The following is a 19601-nucleotide window of genomic DNA, read 5'->3' on the forward strand; positions in this document are numbered from 1 at the left end:
CATTGTGAATTAGGCAAGTAGAGTGATACTAGAAGCAAAAATTATTATTAGCTACAATACTAATGGTTATGGCTAAAAATTATGATAAATAACTATTATTAATCACAGTTAAACAAATTTGATGTAAAAAGTTAGTTTTTCTACCAAAAAAATTATGTGCTATAGCTAAGAGTCATGGTAAAAATATTTACTATGGCTGAATTTTAACCACTCTCGCAAACAGCCAACTACCATTGGGTAACCATAATCAATAATTATTTGCTACAACTATTTATTATTAACCATGATTATCACGGGAGTGGATCGACTCGAGAAGCGCCGCGGAAGCAAAAATAAAAAAATACGATTAAACATCTAAACAAAACCCGATCAAGGGGTATATCCTTGAAACTAATCCAGAACATTCGGTGTAAAATAAAACAATAAAGGCCAAGAATCATAAAGATCACAAGAGGTAGAGTATATAAAAAGAACCTCACCCTTGTAGTTTTTCTTCGATTGGCTTCAAGCGTTCATTTCCTCCATTTTGGATCTGTTAATGGATAGATCTCAATGACGAGACCCTCTAAAAGCGTCCACTCTCCCACTACAAGGACGTGGCGTTCTCGTGCTAACAAGAACGATCACGAAAGAGTGGAGATAAAAACAACCACTATCCAATGGATTGGTCTATATAAATGATCCAATTATTTCTTCTCTCGAAATATTAATTTAATCTAATTAAGCTAATCTGACTCTTCTAGACTTAATTCCATTTTGGGGTAGGCAACTATGCTTAACTAGGCAACTATGCTTGAAACTCGAGATGCATTTAATCTACTGATCGCATTTTTGAACTTTATCAAGAAGTTCAATAACATTCAATTAGAGGATCTTTGCTGGAGAGCTGATGCAGAAGTGAGTACTCGTAAGTTTGACTGAATAATGAAAGAAGTTGGAGAATTGAATCAATAATCGTACATTGGTTGGGAAGAATTAACAAGACCAGACGGACGTTATCCCATGATGGTGGTTGGCGAATGGGTATCCTAACAAAAATAATATCTGTGTGTATAGATGGAGTGCTAAAGAGTGCCAGCGCCTACCATAATGGCTATTGTACACATAGCGTTCTCTCTTTCAGTACAATATTTTCTGGAGCACACAATAAGTTGTCATTGGATACGAGTGACAATTTATAGTGGGTTGATTATGCTTTCTGATTATCTAAAACTCGGCAAGGTGAGGAAGTACATCAGATAGTGCAAAAGTTTGATTATATCCAACAATCTGCCTCGATTTTAACATTAAGCTTGACCGCCCAGGATTCCCATACTTACATAGTAAAATTGAAGCTGCATAGTGTTCATGTAGCAAGTGGGGAACTCATGGAATTTCTTGTTCCCATGCCATACAGGCATGTCAATATTTTGGGGTGAATGCTTTAATTTTTGTTCCTCCATGTTATAGTATTAGAGCATACAAGAAGACATATTAATGGAGGTTTGAACCTTTATGTGCAGAGGAGTTTTGGGATTCGTCCATTTTGAACTTGTTCATAATCTGACATTACTAGTTCGTTGAGGTATGAGCAGACATGTATGACTTGAATTTAAAATGAAAGATAGACCACAAACTTGTGCATGCCAACAATATCGATCACGTCAAGCTTAGCAACAATGTAATAGGTAGGAATATTTGTCAGGGTTCCCATACTTACATAGTAAATTTGAAGCAACATCGGTGTTCATGTGGCAAGTAGGGAACTCATTGAATTCCTTGTTCCCATGCCATATAGGCATGTTGACATTTAGGGTGAATGCTTAAATTTTTGTTCCTCCATTTTATAGAATTCGAGCATACAAAACGACATATTAAGGGAAGTCTGAGCCTTTATGGGAGGAGGAGTATTGGGATCCGTCCATTTTTACTTACTCATTTACTTTGAGATATATTCTCTCCTACTAATGAATCACATCTTCCTCGTTAATGACAAGAGTAGTTGGAACAAGTACGCATGCATTAGTTAGGCAAAGAAAGTTAATATTTATTGCCCTATAACATGTTGCCTAAACCTACAGGCTTGTCACAATAAAGGCCTAGCTACTTAGATTAAGAATTATCTTCTCCTACTTAGCATTGCTCTAACACCTGTTGGAAACATTGTTATGTAGCAAATAAATTGAATATTTTTCAGGTAGGTATTTATACTAACCTGCTGGAACAACAAAGCATTGAAGAATTGACTCTCCAGCTAGAGTTCTTCAGCCGATCGACATTACTCAAGAAGCTTAGCGGGATTCGTTCTGCTAACAAGCTCTACGATCTACACTCCTAGAATGGGGGAAAGTGATAATGCCCCCTAAAATTATTGGGTCAACCTAACAAGTTAGGCATACTAGCCTAGCTAGTTCATCAACAAAATGGATAAGGGCCTATTAACAAGATGGATAAAAGCCCATCAGTAGGGAAGAAAAGCTCATAGACTTACCTGCTAGTTTCCTGAACCGGCAAGCCCAAGAAATAAACTTATTTCAGCCGGATACATCATCATACAGATGGGAGGCACATCATGTAGCTTTCCAACACATTTATACACATATTCCTAAAATAACTCCAGGTGATTCCAAGTAAATCGGTAACAAACTAGCTGGGAAATCCATAAACAACCAATTCCTGAAATTTTAGGCAGATATGACAGGATTCAGTCCAGCTCACGTATTTCAGTTAATATTTATCCAAATCACAAACGGTTTATTTTGGATAATAGTCAACTTAAAGGACTTTCCAATGGCATACGATACTCCACAGGAACCTCAGTATCCTGTTCCATACACGTATATAAATAGAGACCTTGTGCAGTCACTTGGTAACATCACTCTTTACTCTGAAACTCTCACTTGTTCTCTCCATTTCCTCTTGAATTTTAGGCTATTTTAAATCTATATTTTGCACTCCATACGAATACATACACCTTATCATCATTTTATACCATTATTCTCACTTTAGTTCAAGTTTTTTCTATTATTTCTTCTTTAATCCGTTACTGCCTTAAGTATCAGAGTGCTAACCTCTGTTTACATGGCTAATCCTCTGATAATTTTAGAATTTTCTTGAAGATCCTTCCATCTTATGATGTGTCCAAATTTCTGTTATGCATCAAATTTATATTTGAAAGATGTTAAGAAATCTGAAGTTGGATAAAATAAATAATTCATAGAAAATATTAAAAATATTTTAAAAATTATAAAAATATAATTTATAATCTAACAGGGTATTTTGACAATTGATGAAAAAAATTCGATAAGAACCTAATAGAGATTAACAAATTATTTGTTAGACAAATGTTAAAATCAAGAAAGTATTTATAATTTCAAACAATAATGAAGTATTTATAATTATGCCAATTCTCAAATGAGGTGATTGTAATTTATCAATTTCTTTTGTACATACCCTAGTTCTAATGGTACATTTGGTGTAGTGAATGTTAATTTTAAGAATAAAGAGATAAGTTGAAGTACAATGAGATTTCATTTGGATCAATATATACCATCCATTGATGTCCCAAAAAAAATATATATATTTACTAGTCCATCGTATTTGTCTGGTTATATACATGATTGAAGCAGAACTAGAAAGACATTTTAATCCCTTTTAAAGCTACATTTAAATTAATAAATTTAAAATCATTCCTACTGCAATCCTTAAATTTTTTTTTAAACTAATTTTAGATTAAGACCTCATTTACTTTGAAGGATAGGATTAATATATGTTATTTATTTATATTGATAAAATTTGAGATAAAATTACATTTGAGAAATAAACCAGAAACAGAAATCAGGAATTTTGTAAATATCTTGAAATATGGGGTTATTTCAAATCAAACATTTTTACATTTAGGGATAAATACATAAAATTAAATATAATTCCTCTCAAGTAGGCTTGATGAGATAATAAATCCCATCATGCTTGGTGGAATTTAAATTATCATTTTATCATCATCTATCTTAGGCTCAAGTAATATCACTAAAACCGGACCAAATACAAGTAAATAGGGAATTAGATTGATATCTCAAAATATCCAGCCCAATCCAAACAAAACAAGACCTAAAAGGATTATAAATTCTTGGATACTAAATTTGAACTATGTTTATTAAATATGATAGACTCCAATCAGATTTAATTGAAACGATTAGTCAATGAGAAAAAAGTAGAAAAAAATGAAAAGAAATAATTATACTCTCCTCTCCTTCACGTGGTTTGAAAAATTATATCTAGTACCCTTAAAATTTGCTTTAGTTTAATAAATAAATTCCTTTGTTTGTCAAAATTTACCAAATTTGCTCATATTAACAAAAAAGTTAATAAAAATTGATATTTATTCTCAATTGGCTTATTACTGACTGATTGCAGGTTAAATAATTCTTTTTCCGACTAAATCACCTTCATAACGGTGAAAATATATACCTCCACATATGCATTAATGCATAAAAATATATGAGGGTAGTTTGATCATAAAAATATTTATTTTATTTATAATAAACCATGACCATTGAGGATAAATTCATACTACACTCGATACTGTATATCTTGGTTGGATAAATAATTGTCACATGGCCCCTCAAATTTTTGAAAATGGCGCATGTAAAAATCATCTAACCGCCCGGTATTTAGCATCAGCAGGACAGCGAATCACTTAGCCCACAGTTCCAGAACTTCTAAACAGAATCAACTTCGAGAAAATATACAAGTTTCTTAATCGCCAAATCATACCGACTGTCTCAATCATACTTTGCAAGACAACCATGAATAGCAAGTCAGTGTGCGGCAGCCATTGAATAACATGAATGCATACGCTGGACAAACGATGACTTATGTGGGAATTCTATAGAGAACTAGCATGTGAAACCAGCATTTGTATGGAAGGGTTCTTACAGGAAATATTCATTACAATACACTGTGCTGCTTTGACTAAACATAAGAACAATGATGCAAATATGAATGACAGCACAATCATCTTACTATGTTCCCGACAGAAAATGTTTTCACAGCTAAACAGTAGTAATCACGAACACAAGCAGACATCTTTAACAAGGCGAATTTGCAATACAATTGATGAGATTTATGTTCGGACCGTATGCAACAGATGATGACCACACATGTTCCTTCAATGAGGAAGACTCTTCTTTTGCAAGATATGTAAATGAGATTTATACCGATTGCAAGTCCCGAGCTTGTAAGGCCTGTTGCAGGCATTCTACTGCACTGCTGTAATTTAAGAAGCCCATATACCAAAATTCATGGTTATCAACCGATATCACCTGGATGTATTTTTCCGCTGAGTTGGTTCTACTTGTTGAAGGGTTGACAGCTTTTAGTTGATGCAATGGGATGACAACCTGTCAAAAGCAGAAATGAAGATGTAATACATCGCAACTCATTGGACCAAGAAATAAAATGATTAGTCTAATGCAAGCCATACAAGAGGCCAGCTAGCTCAGCAATTACAAAGGAGATGAATAGAAGATTGACACCATTCTAAGTCGGATCAATTTGCTGGCCGTTGCTGAAAATGATTTCAACCAATCACAAGATATTGTGGTTATATATAATTGATACTTTTCGTCTGCTATTATTAAGCTAGATATTTCACAGAGAGAGCACAACGGAAGCTGATAGATGTCCCTGGAGTTCATATGAGAAACAGAATAACCCTCTTACTACACACTCCCACACTTAGTGTTGCTTAGCAAAAACTCATGAGAAGTAGAAATTTTTACTATATTAGAGGATCGATAGGAGAATGACAAATCCTCAGAAACCAATGTAAAACGGCAACACTTGTCTGCAGTCTAACACTAAAGTCTTGTAGTACCAACACTTCTGCCCTTATGAATCAAAGCTAAATAAAGAAAGAAAAACACATTAAGGAAATAACAGTAGATAGGAAGTCCTATAGCTAAATAAACAGAATTCCATGAATTCTCACAGCATGGTTTCAGAGGCCTGATAAGCTCTTACTACAAGCCAAAATTTAGTAAAAGTATTAGGTCTTTAGGTGTAAAAGAGAAAACAAACAAAACCATGAGCAAAGAAAAGAACTTCAGGGCCGATAGGATATTCTCATAATTTATGTAGCAAAATATTTGAACTCAAGAGTTAAGATCATAACCATAGCAAAATCTCTCTCCCCAATTTAATATAAAAATTCTCTCTTTTCAAATATTGCAGAATCTAGAGAGTTGTTCACCAGTCAGAATTTTGCAGGTGGCAAAGCCAGGATGCAGCAAAGAATTACAGAGAGAAGAACAAGAGATGGTGAAAGCCAGAGTTGTCGGTAACATATTTCCTAAGTCTACTATACTTTATCATATTCTACGGTCTGTGCATACTCACCTTAAGAATAAAAAGTGGTATAACATCAGACACAAAAACAAAAGAAAAGAGAAGAAAAAGAAAATACATCCAGAGATACCTTATAATAGCTCCATTCAGTCTTATCACCAGATTGGTATGATAGCGGGTTATCACTACAAAATGCAAGCTTTGCAGTAGAGACATACAAAACCCCCATGACTGGACCAGCAGATGTAGATAAGTAACATGCAAATGAATTTATCAGCTTCTCCTCTGGAACTGTCTCAAATGTTTGCCGAAAAATTTTTTCATAACCACCTTCAGCTAGAACCTTGGTTCCCTGAGCAATTCTTCCAAGGGCAGCATCCGCCAGACTAGGGCTTGTCTTCACTAAGCAAATCAAAATATAGAAAAACCAAGAGAATATGAAACATAGAAGATAACAGTGAAGCCCAGAAGAAGATAAAGAAAGGATTAAGAACATTTTAGGAACTACCCTACCTGTAAAAAGCACAAAAGATAAGAATAGAAAAAAAGGAAAAATTGAAGACGAGAAGTAGGCAAGAGCAAGAACAGGCCATGATAATCCATAAAGGTTACATTACTATGATACAAAATGAATTTATGCTTTTATTTAATATCACCTACTACTGCATTTGTAATTATAATTATGCAAGAAAAGGTTCAAAAAAACTAGACAAACGTGAATGCAAAGTATGTTTTTGTCCATGGGTAAGTAGATCTATTACAGAAATAGATGATAATTTTCACCTAGAGTAATCTGTTGACTTGTGAAAATGCGCATCCAAAAGGAAGACACTTAAAGCATGGAAAGATAGGGTTCTTGCATCTATTTTCCTCATTTGTTTGGTAAAACAGTTGCTATTCTACATATCACACTTACTACGTAGCCATAAACTTCTTTCATGTTGAGTAAAGGAAATTTCAAGTTGGACATCTCTGATTCATATACAAGATATTGAGATTTTACAGTTTCTTAGTTTAATTGACTCGAATCCACGAATTTCAAAAGCTGTATAAGAAAGTCATTCCCTACTCCTCCACACCTCCATTTATCTGACGACCTTGGAGGCCCTGCATCAAACCACATCTTTCTGCCCAAAAGCCAGCATCCCACCCATCTCCGCCTACCACTTGTGTAAATTGCTATTTATCATTCCAACTTCATCTAATAAGCATAAAGCATCTTCCATCGAAAGGAAAAACAATTAATAAGCAACACAGCAAGTGCATAGCATTCGTTATATTCATTAACTTAGTATAAAGTAGATAAAAACAAGCACGAGGAATTGCAAATCAAACATGCTTACAGTGCTGCCAAGTGTTCCCAGCAAGATCCTCAGCCTTTCTAGTTGCTTCTCCCACCTTCTTCCCCCATCTTCCAAGCACATTCTTCACACTACCCATAGTTTCTGAAAACCAGAAATCATGATATTCAGTCTTTCATCTATCGGACAACACCATTTATGAATTCAAATTATATCGACTACAACTGCAAACAATTCATCAAATAAGCAGACCAGTTTCCTTGTCCTTAAACAAATTTACAATTCTAAATACAAGAAGACTGGAAACTCCTCCACGATCAATCAAAAGAATGACAGACAAAAATCAGAACTAGATGAATATACATGTATAGGATTTCGAAGGGGTAAAAAGAGACCAACCCGTCCCCCAGCTCAAAGTTCAATCACTCTTTGTCTGAAACTAAATACAAATCACACGACATATCCAGAGTAAATCGAGATATATCAACACGCAAATCAACCCTTTTCCCGTCAATTTCTATGCACATATACGTATATACATGCGTGTATGTATATAAATAAACAAATATTTATATACACAACAAACAAAATGTAACAACCCCCTATTCAACCGCAAAGACCACGCAAAATCCAAGGAGAAAAATCCAATCTTTCTACTCCTATTAAACCCTACATGCATAGAGAAACCCTGACCTTTGAAATTGAAAGACGAGGGATTGGCGGCGGGCGCGGGCGAGTAATTGACGTAGGGATTGCTGGATCCGCGATTCGAATCCCTTGGAACCGGCGACTCCATCACCAACTCCTCGCTCCACCTCACCGATTTTTTCGTCTTCAAACCCTCCGCCCCCGATTCAATACTATTCTCCTCCACCCCCGATTCGATACTCCTCTCCTTTAAATCTCCATTAGTGCCACCACCACGAGTATTATTAATATCGGCATTATCCCCTGGCTTTAATGCACCGCCATCAGGCTTCGGGTCAGGGTCGGGTCCACGAGGCGGGCTCGGATCTTTGTAATCCGACTCCAATGGTACTGCTTTCATTTCTTCAGCGTTCTCTTCCTTACTGATCTTCTTCGACGGCTGCTCCATCACTTTCACGGGAATGGGAAGAAAATGAAAAAATTAATTTCAAAAATTCTATATTTTTGAGTGGTGGCAGCGCGTGAGATGGCGCGTGGATCTGTGCGCTTGTCAAACACCTCGTACTTGGGGTTTTTCGGGTTTAACCATTGGATGATGTCTGACTTTGAAGTTGGGACAAGGTTACCGATAATCCCGGTGGCGGTAGGTGGGTCTATGAGTGTACGGGTAACCGGAGAATCTAACGCGGGAAGGGAAAAGAGCGTGACGGTCCAATTACGACTAGTTTCTTTTTGACTCGGACGGTCCAAGTAACAATGGGACTCTGCCTTTGGCATTGAGAAATCTATGGCCGCGATTGCTCCTCAATGTTTTTCTATTTTATCTCGTCCGATATATTTGATTGATAATGGAGAATTTTTTGCCATTTAAAATAAAAACTATTTTAGACACATCTCATTACTATGAAGAAAATAAGAGAAAATTACATGAAATTTCACTATGTTATAGAAATTCAAAAAAATATATTTGACAAATTCAAAAGTTAAATTTTCGTGTTGATCTCCCGTAGATTTGATTTTGAATTTATATAATATTAATTCGAGGCTCACACCTGTAATCTTAAATTAAACTATAGTCTTGACTTGAAACTTAATGATTTGGAGTGGATTTGTCACTTGCATCTTTATGAGAACATATTTGAATATTAATAATGTTAATTTGATGGCTTAGCACCTGTAATTCCAAATTAAATGCTATAATATTTTTTAAAAACTCAAGGAACTACGTGGAGAGAATTATTTATCCTTCTTTGCTTGCTTGGGTCGTCATTCTCTATCTCTGTATATTTTGAATGAGCTACAGAACCCTTCTATATAGGTGTTAATAGGTAAAATTGTGGTACACTTGAACACTTTTTGTATTATCTCTTTATAATTTAATTTAAAGAGATAAACAATATTTGGCAAGATATGATCAATTAATTTAACATTATCTCTTTAATATTTATATTTTTTAAAGAGATAAATATCAAATTATTTATCTTGATTTGACTAGAGCGTACATGCAATTGCTCGACGTGGTGCCATCTGATTGGTTTGAATATTTTACTACGAAACATAATTTGATTAGTCGAAACATGCCAATTGTAACACTTGTCAGCCATTGATTTGACGACCAAATATATATTAACATATCATTATATTAACTATTTACACTTGAAATTAATTTAATAAATTCTAAAATATAAATAAAAAATAATTAAATATAATTGATAACTAATATATTACTTTAAACTTGTTATCATTCAATTGGGTATAAAATTTTAATTGTCTACAGTTGTCTTCAAGTAATTAAAAAAATTTAAATGGTTATCACTTATTTACTCAATCATGATAAAGCAAAACACATACAACGAAGATGATTCACTGACTTCTATGGTTAAAAAAAGGTTTCACTGTTATGCATAAATTCATAATTTGATAATGACGGGATACAAAAACTAACAAAAATAACGAGTAAATTATAACGGATTTCTCTAAATATTTTCATAATTATAGATACATTTTTATTATTTAAAAAATTACAAACATCTCCATAAAATTAATGATCAATTTAACAAATACTCCTGGAATGGGCTATCACTAAAAAGTATTTATTAGACAATCATTGATTTTAAAAAAATATTTATAATTTTTTAAATAATAAAAAAATATCTATAATTATGATCAATTTACAAGAGTCCACAGCAATTTACTCGAAAATAAATGTGGGCAGTTCTCAAATTCGACTCTTCATGCAATGGTATTTTGTGATGAATTGGAGCATCTTGTCAGCGTCTTCTCCAGCTGCAGAAACAACAACAAGAGAAAAACGGGTAACATGAAAAGGGGAAATTGCACTTCGCCCCCTCAAAATATTGAATATTGAATATTAAACTAAACCACCTAAAAACACACACAAAAAGGAGAAAAGACTAACTTGTATTGCATATAGCCACAGAAGGGATGTGAAGACTGAAGATTATGTATCCAATTTCATATTTTGTTAGTCTCTTAGTTTAGGTCATCTTTCCTCTTTTTCTTCTTCTTCTTAGTTTATGTTATCTAGGGTTTTCTACACACATGATGTGTAGCTAATTCCATTTTCTGATTCAAGGGAACATTAAATACAATTGTTATGTTTTGAGATTTTAGTTTTAATCTGATTTCATTGAGTATTTCTTGTCTTGATTTACATCTTACAGAATGATTAATATTGACGGATCTAACATTTCGATTCGATATTAATTGTTCTCCTGCTATCCATAAGTTCCGTGATCCATAATTATCATGAATAAGTAGTACAAGCAGCAAAAAAGTTAATTGTGTGCTTCATATGAATTATTTGTAAGGACGAGAAAACTAGGTTAGATGATTGTAACTATCTCAATTGTTTGATTTAGGTTCAACTGTTCTCACTGATGCAAATGTTATTATTGAATTGATATGGGACGCTATCGTGCCCAATCGTGAGATAATGAATTTTTATTTAGATACTTGAATCAAGTCAATTACAATAGGAAAACATGAATTTATTATGGCTATCTTAACAGATTTCAAGGTTGAATGTTTGGGTGTGAAATTAATCTTATGCGATCAATAATTAACATAATGATTGGGTGATACATTCCCTTGGGTCGGATTTCTTATCTTCTGATTTCTTCCAATAATTTATCTTTGCTTTCGGTTTAGTTTCTATTAGTTAGTAGTAATTCTTAACTAACCCCCCCCCCCCCCGCCCGTTGAGAATCTTCTACCTGGCCATTTAGTATTGCAACTTCATCGAGAAATTAATTTGTAGTTTTCTTGGTATTGAACCTGGTTTCACTACTGCTACAATTGTAAAATCAGTAATTAGTTTTGACAGCTTCAACAATCGGTCACTGATGAACTTGAAAGTTATTGCCTTTGGTTCATGCAAAAAATGCACATACCGAATAAATGATGCGATGTGCTCGGTCCACTTGAAGTGAGAAGTGATGAAACAAGTGCTAGAAGGTAAAAAAGTGAAATGAGTAAAGAAGAGAGTATTATTGCTTGATTTGTGTGTACAAGAGAGGTTGATACGGAATTAAAACTCTAAGTATGAATTACAATGCTCCTTTAAGCTAATATGAGAACAAAAAGGTGAGAAGGATAGTGGTCGTGTCCTTCTGGTTGTGTCAATGTGTGAATGTGATTGTGTGTCTGTGATCGTGTCAATGTGCATGTCCTTCTCCCACTGGGGTAGAGCTTTATTTATAGGCAACTACAAGATTATTGGAGAAGATAATGAATATGGGGGGATCATAGCCTCAAAGTTGTTGGATAATGTTGATCCTCCCCTAGATTTGGTGGAGTCCTTCAGTGGCTGGTTTATCCCTTCGGATTTGAGGGGTAGCTGAGGATACCCCTAAAACTCAGGGGATTTGTTGGAGTTTATTGCGATCTTCTGGGGTATAAGGCTAAGTCCCCCATGGATGTTCAGAGAGGTGGTTGAGGAGCATTTTCTCAGCTGGATTCCAAATCTATTAAGGTTTATAGTCCTTCTCTCTAGGGGCAGCCTACCAGGTGTCCTTGAGGACCTGTTGGTCCTCTATTTTTTAGGGGATGTCTGCCTGGGCCTCCTTGTGGGCCCATGAGACCTCTTGAATCAAGGCCCTATCAAATTCGATCAATTGGATTCCTACTTTTTGGGGAGGTTTGTCTGGGCCTCTTGAGCCTTCTCCCGAGCTGGGCCCCTTGGCGGCACCATGGATTTTGTATTTTCTTCTTCTTCTTGGGCTGTTTTGGCCTTTTTTTAGTCTTTCTAGACTATCTTATTTTTATGCACATCAATCTTAATATATAATAATTTTCACTATCAAAGACAATTCACTTATATGTAATACTAAATTTGGATACAATTTTTTCCATGTAGAAATCTATTGCTATAATGACAAGATATTTTTTTTCCCAAAAAATAAACCTTAAATTAGGACAATGCAAATTAGTAGGACATATGGACTTACTCAGTCTTGGCACACAGTGTCCTTTGGCATGCTTAATTACAACTGGATCCACAAAAGACCTCATTAAAGCTTTACTCTCATCCCTCAAGAAGTCAAGCTCACCTGAAACAATAAATTATTGGATAATTACACCTATATGTTTTGATCTGTGATGTTCTTTTATAAATTATCTATAATTTTTTAAAAATTATACATACATCGATCAGAAATATCAATATTATTCACATAAATCATTTTTATTTTTCAAAAAAAAATAACACATATACTCCTAGCAACGTCAGTATTATTACACAAACAGTCCCTTTTTCACCATCAAGAATGATTTTTATAATTATACAAAAATAAAAGTAGTTTGTGTAAACATATCATAAATTGTTTCTAAAACTTAAGAGTTTTCAACTAGATTTGTTGAAAAGTTCTTGTAAATTTTGTCATCCAATATATCAATATGCCGAAATTTAATTAAATACGTGGATAATTTTATAAGAAAATCTTAAAGCAAAAAACTAAAGAATAAGTTTATATATTTGTAATTGTAGTAACAAAGTAGTATGGAAAAAAAAAACCTATTATGTGAAGGGACGGGCAGTTGACCGGAGAAGAAAATGCCCTGGCAGCAAGTTTGGGCAGCCCGAACTTGGCACCTCCAAATTTCCCACCAGATATTATTATCAAGAACTTTATCGTAGGAACTTTGCTAAGTGCCACTCCTTCCTTCTGCATTCCAGGCAATGCTGCTGCCAAAGTCGCACCCTACATATATATATATATATAATTAGTTATTATGACATGCATTACTTACGCGAATATAATCGATATATTCGGCACAATTTTACTGTCTCATACAGTACTTGCTCATATATAATTAGATAGATCCTATACAAATTGACTAAAAATAAAAATCAAAATACGATTGAAAGCGAATCAAGTAATTAACATAGATAATAGTTATGGATAAATATAATAGTATATTGACAGTTAAAAGATAATGTGCATCATTTAAAATAAATAATTAATTTTATTGGTACGAATATTTAAGGTTATAAATAGTATTTTAAAATTATATATAGCCTTGTTACAAACCCCCAGTTATAAAGGAGAAGTGATTTTCTATTTACATACTACCTATTGAATCGTACTCAATCTTTTCTTACAAGATCAAATATTACAAGTTGGATGTTGTCATTTTCAATGAGACTTGAACTCATGACATTGAGTGGATAACAATTTTATAAGCTCGTAGGACAGTAAATATATAAAGTATAAATAGTTACAATTTGTATATAATAAGATTACAACTAAATTATTTTTTATTTAAAAATAAAATAAGAACTCGTGTTTTTTTTCCTAGAAGCACTTATAGACTTATAACATTTTATTATGAAAATCCTATAAGTCCATTTTCTAAAATAATGACCTTAAATACATTTTATAAAGTTTCAAATGCTTTTAATTATTACTTAATCACTTGGGTTTTGATTTCGAGTTCCACATATAGGAATTAATGTCTGTCTACTTAGATAGTAGTTTGTAATTTATTAATTTTGATTGATTGTGTTTCTAAAATTATTGATATACTCGAAAAGGGTTTTGGGTATCGTCATATATTATACGAGGTAATTTATTCATTTTGTAACAACAAAAAAAATGGGTTAACCTCAATAAAATTAAATTTGAATTGGTTAAGAAGATAAATTAGATTAAACTGACAAGATAGCTGAAGCTTGCAGCTGTTCAAAGCTAGAATTGAACACATTACAGCACTGTGACTGAAGGAAGAAGAAGACGTTTTGTCTAAACTGAAGTGATGCAGAAAAGCGTGATAGCATTTTTGTTGCTGTTCTTTACTTATAACCAGTTGTGTGTTTCTCGCATTTCTCTGTCTATAAGCACTATTGCGTTTTTATAAGTGTATTACGTTTTTAGGTTCTAACACTTTAAAGTAGTCGTTGAGTTGGTTGAGCGCAGCAACCGTTTGCTGGTTTGTATATGTACTGAAGCTCATTTTGTACTCTTTACTTCGATTTGATTACAAGATTTACAGAGATGAAAATTTCTCTTCTTGTTTCTTGATATGATACCAGAGCCACTTCTTGGTTCTGCGTTTTTTTCCCCTCTCAACTTCCCTTCTAAACTTGCCCATCAAGAACCACAAATCAACAACCATGACTGATTCAGAAACTAAGCCATACAGATTGAAAAAATCACAGAAGAAGCTGATATCTTGAGAATTCAAGCTTCAGAAAATCCAAGACTATGCCTGGTATCATCCCTCCTAAATGGCAAGAATTACCTATTTTGGAGCCGTTCAATGCGTATAGCACTAGGGGCCAAAATGAAGGTCGACTTCATCAATGGAAGAGCAACAAAACCGCAAGAGAATTCAGAGGATTACGAAACATGTGTAAGAAATGACTGTATGGTCACTTCTTGGATACTTAATTTAATTTCTAAAGATATTGTTGAAAGCTTCTTGTATGCTAATTCAACGAGGGAATTATTGATTGAATTAGAAAGTTATTTTGGTGAGAGTAATGGACATACGATTTATCAAATTCAGAGGGAAATTGTATCTATTTCACAAGAAAACTTGTTTGTATCAACATATTAGGCCAAACTTAAAAGACTTTGGGACGAGCTTAATCATTTGCAACCTATCCCTCACTGTGAATGCAAGGCTTCAAAAACATCTGCAGAAATAAACTTTTTCACTCAACTCATGATCATGCAGTTTTTAATGGGACTGCATAATAAAAAATTGAATGAAAATTTATATTTATTCTTGATTGACTTATTGCGGGTCAAATAATTTTTTCCATCTAAATTATCCTTATAACGGTAAAAATATATCCGCTCACATGCATTAACGCATAAAAGGCGTATGAGGATAATTTGATCATAAAAAGATTTATGTGACCTGCAATAAATTAGTAATAAGTCAATCGGAGGTAAATATAGATTTTTTTTGCTTTTCTTTTTTTTTTTTTTATCAATGTCAACAAATTTAGTGGATTTAACTAAATGATGAATTTATTTGTTAGACGGAATCAAATCTTATGAGTACTAGATGTAATTTTTCAAACTACAAGGGACCTACATATAATTACATCAAACTCAGGAGAAGAGAGTATAATTATCCTAATCCTTTATCAGAAATGTTTCTTTTCAGTTTTCACTTAATAAGGTGTTTTAACCCGATCCGATCAACCTATTATACACCTACATAAGGTATGAGCTCGCCCACTAGAAGAGAACTCAATAGGTTGTGATCAAAATCTTTTATGAGAGCTTTTGAGTTTTAATCTGGGTGGAAGCGTATGTAAAAGAATAAATAAATAAAGTATGAGTGTTTTATTTTTTGTGAGATTTAAATTTATAATATTAAAATAAAAAATTAATAATTCAACCATCAATTTTTTTTTTTAAATCAAATTTGAGGTAAAACAATATTACCTGGGAGAAACCTAGCACACCATCGAATGGTCCATGCGTCAACATGAAATCTTCAAGGTAATTCAAGCACTTTTCGAAATCGTAGAATTCCTTGAATTCCTGAACATAACATCTTCAATTTGATTTAATATATACATATCACGCGTATAAAATATTATTTTAAATATAATATATGATATTATCTATATATACATGATGTATATATTAATTGAAAATAAAATATACAATAGACTTTGGAATAGAAAATTCAACCCGCCACGAATGTGGGTATATATTCTAATTCGAAAAAAATGCAAACTTCCCCCTATAATATTGCAAATAAACAAATTATTCTTTTACCTCTCTATATTTTTAGAAATTAGCATTATGGTACGTCATTTTATGTGCATTATAATGAATAATCTTTCATATTTTAAATATATTTTAATTAAGCGTAGAATATATAAATTAATATATTATATTAAAGAAAAAGAAAGAAAGAAAGAAGAAATCAAAGCTTCAAAATTTGGAAAGTGAAATATATAAACAAATTTAGTTAATGCAAAACTTTGAAAATTAAATAAGTTAGTTATCAAATAAAAGAAGAAAAAACGTAAATCAATTATCTTATTAGTCGAAGGATATTTTTTGCTACATTTAAAAATTGATCAATGGTGTCTTTAACCGTCGTTTGTTTAAGCTCATTATTAAGACCCATATTAAGCTCATTATCAACCCATACAAAATATAATTTTATTTAACTTCTATCCATATCAACTCATTTTAAAATATAATCTATCCAACCCAACCCAATCAAAAACTAATTGAGTTGGGTTGAACCCATGGGTCTTAACCCATTTTGCCACCCCTACAATAAATATCTTCGAACAAAAATATATACGTCAAGTGTTTGTTGCTAAACTTGTTTATTGGTTCGAGCTATGATGTATTGTCAGTTTTCAAATTTCGAGTGTGTTGAAATTGAAATGATACAATGAATTACATATTATATAAAGAGGGGGGGGGGGTTAAATTAGAGTTACATTTCCTGAAATTTGACATAATTACTAATATTTTCTAATTGTTTGAAAAACTACAATACTTTCTAATTTTAACACCCGTCTAACAACGAACATATGCCGTTAGGTTTACATATAATTTTTGTAATAAACTGATCAAAATGACCTTTCGGAATTATAAATTGAAATTTTATATATTTTTAGTATTGTTTAAAATATTTTTATGTACTAATGTTCCTTATGGATTAATTTATTTTATCCACCCTCACTTTTTTTATATTTTTTAAATATTTTTTTTTATTTTTAAAATATTTCAACGAGGGAAATAGAGAAGCCCACTTCACTATTTAGGGACTATATAATTATTTCTATTTAAGGGAGTATTTGTAATTTTTAAAATAAACTAGGAGTACGTAATTATGCCAAACTTCAATAAAGGTAACCGTAATTTATACAAAAAAAAAAAAAAATTTTACATCAACCGATACTAGTTAAGTACTAAATGATTAGATTAAATTGAGAAAATTATAGTAATAATATTTGTTATTATATCTTGAAAATAATTAAAAACCGATGGTAAGCAACACCAACAAATATATAATTTTTAGGCAAAGATAGTTTCTTACAATCAATTAATAGTAAATTTGATTTAATCATTTTAGCCACAAAAAATTGAATTTCTTTTCGCCCAAAAGTTGATCGAGTGATTAGAACAAATTAAAGAGTTTTTTGTTATTAATAATTTTACAAGGGCTTCTATGCGATTACCTTAAAATCTAAAAGAAGCGAAAATGGGTTTAAATGCAATTTATTTTCTTGTAATATTGTAAATAAGCAAATTACCCTCTTTCAAAAAAAACAATAGCAATTTACCCTCTGTGTTCGTTAAAATGAAAAAATTTATCTCCATGTCTAAGGAGGTAACTTGCTTCATTTTGAAAAACACATAGGGATAAATTGTTGCTATTTTAAAAAGACAAAGAGGTAAATTGTTGTATTTTTAAAAAAAAACAAAAAGGTAAATTGCTATTCTTTATAATTTTGATATTTCTTATCAATGATATCTTAGTCCAGCTGTTAAGGCAAAAACTGAAATCATATATACAAAAATTATTTAATTTTTGTTGATATTAATTAAAAAAAATTGAAATTCCTGAAAAGGACAAGGGGAGTGTTGTATTGTACCTTGTCGGATTTGAACCACTCGAAGTACGGAGGATCATAGATCCCTTCAACATCAGACTTGCCCTCAGCGGGGAAAGGTGCGTCCGCGAACACTAAATCCAACTCGCCGGTGACATTTTCCGGCCACCGTGATATCATCATCTGGAAGATTCTGCCGCTAGTTCTGAAGCTGTGGAGGCAGAGGATTCTCGGCTTCCTTCGGATTTCATTTTCCATTGCTCAGCACCCAAAATTTGTTGATTGCATTAAATACATGAAAATGTCAGACAATTAAATGGAGATGGTCCGGTTGTTGGCATGGTTAGGCGATGTAAAAGATTCCATCATTATTATGTACCAAACATTTCTTCGAGCCACACTGATCTCATGCTAAGTGTGATATATATATATATATATATATATCTATCATGTGATTGGTTAATTTCTTGAGCTGTACATCAATCATACGATAAGTGTATTACACTTATTATATAATTGATTCTGCACATCATATAAACTTGTCATGCAATTAGTCACTTTTCCTAAATTATACACCAATCGCATAATAAGTATACTACACTTATTATACAGTTGACTTTGATGATATACTTGCCATGTAATTGATCACTTTTTTTAAATTATAAATTAATGTTGACTGAGCAACCAAAATTAATTGATTGTGTGGATATCTTAATGCTACGAATGGAAAATAGGGGGCAATTAAATGAAGACAGTACTGTTGTTGACAAGGTTAGGAGATTTAAGAAATTTCGTGATTATAAGGTTTGGAGAAGAGGAGAGTCGTACACTTTAAAAAATTATATGGTATAGTGTTAGATACCAACGTGGCTCGGACACGCATCAGATAGGGCCTCCGTATGTCCAAAGAAAAAAAAAAGGGACAAGGCGTTTTATACACTATGCGTGTTTGACACGTTTTGAAGGCATGTCCAATATGTTTTGGACAAGAATTTATTTTGCATTCAATACAATGGTGATGGCTAGTATTTTATAGGGATAATTACACTTCTCTCCCTTGAGGTTTGGTATACTTACATACAGATTCTTTGTAATTTAAAAAATTACATTTAGCACCATGAGTTTTGCTTTCATCTAATAAATAAGTTCCCCCGTTAGTCAAAATTCATCGAACTGGCTTATATTTACAAAAAAAAAAAACTATATTTTTCCTCAATTGACATATTATTGACTTATAGCAGTTTAAATAATTTCTTTATGACCAA

The 19601-nt window shown here is 32.7% G+C and overlaps 2 protein-coding genes across 3 annotated transcripts; both read right to left on the bottom strand.

Moving 5' to 3' along the window:
- LOC105176412 (GLABRA2 expression modulator) lies at positions 4837-9048 on the bottom strand. Its single transcript, XM_011099202.2, has 4 exons — positions 8319-9048; positions 7668-7769; positions 6455-6726; positions 4837-5378 (listed from the first exon to the last, which is right to left on the bottom strand). Exons 1-4 carry the CDS (start codon positions 8719-8721, stop codon positions 5190-5192), a joined length of 966 nt encoding a protein of 321 aa, XP_011097504.1. The 5' UTR covers positions 8722-9048; the 3' UTR covers positions 4837-5189.
- LOC105176413 (esterase AGAP003155) lies at positions 10434-18721 on the bottom strand. Of its 2 annotated transcripts, XM_011099203.2 has the most exons (5): positions 18379-18721; positions 16196-16294; positions 13309-13495; positions 12743-12844; positions 10434-10559 (listed from the first exon to the last, which is right to left on the bottom strand). In XM_011099203.2, exons 1-5 carry the CDS (start codon positions 18592-18594, stop codon positions 10492-10494), a joined length of 672 nt encoding a protein of 223 aa, XP_011097505.1. In that variant the 5' UTR covers positions 18595-18721; the 3' UTR covers positions 10434-10491. The 2 variants fall into 2 exon arrangements, with proteins under 2 accessions (XP_011097505.1, XP_011097506.1); XM_011099204.2 differs by lacking the exon at positions 12743-12844 and having other exon boundaries at positions 10441-10559.

This window comes from Sesamum indicum, linkage group LG13, assembly GCF_000512975.1.
Source record: "Sesamum indicum cultivar Zhongzhi No. 13 linkage group LG13, S_indicum_v1.0, whole genome shotgun sequence".
Taxonomy (NCBI): Eukaryota; Viridiplantae; Streptophyta; class Magnoliopsida; order Lamiales; family Pedaliaceae; genus Sesamum; species Sesamum indicum.

What these genes read in the sequence shown, in the direction of transcription:
- LOC105176412 (XM_011099202.2), bottom strand. Translation starts at nt 8,721, where the DNA reads ATGGAGCAGCCGTCGAAGAAGATCAGTAAGGAAGAGAACGCTGAAGAA. An exon ending in TGGGAACACTTGGCAGCACT is followed by an intron (nt 6,727 to 7,667) that starts GTAAGCATGTTT and finishes TGATTTGCTTAG; the next exon opens with TGAAGACAAGCCCTAGTCTG. An exon ending in CTGAATGGAGCTATTATAAG is followed by an intron (nt 5,379 to 6,454) that starts GTATCTCTGGAT and finishes TGCTTTTGACAG; the next exon opens with GTTGTCATCCCATTGCATCA.
- LOC105176413 (XM_011099203.2), bottom strand. Translation starts at nt 18,594, where the DNA reads ATGGAAAATGAAATCCGAAGGAAGCCGAGAATCCTCTGCCTCCACAGC. An exon ending in AGTGGTTCAAATCCGACAAG is followed by an intron (nt 16,295 to 18,378) that starts GTACAATACAAC and finishes TGTTATGTTCAG; the next exon opens with GAATTCAAGGAATTCTACGA. An exon ending in CCCGTCCCTTCACATAATAG is followed by an intron (nt 12,845 to 13,308) that starts GTTTTTTTTTTC and finishes TTATTGTTTCAG; the next exon opens with GTGAGCTTGACTTCTTGAGG.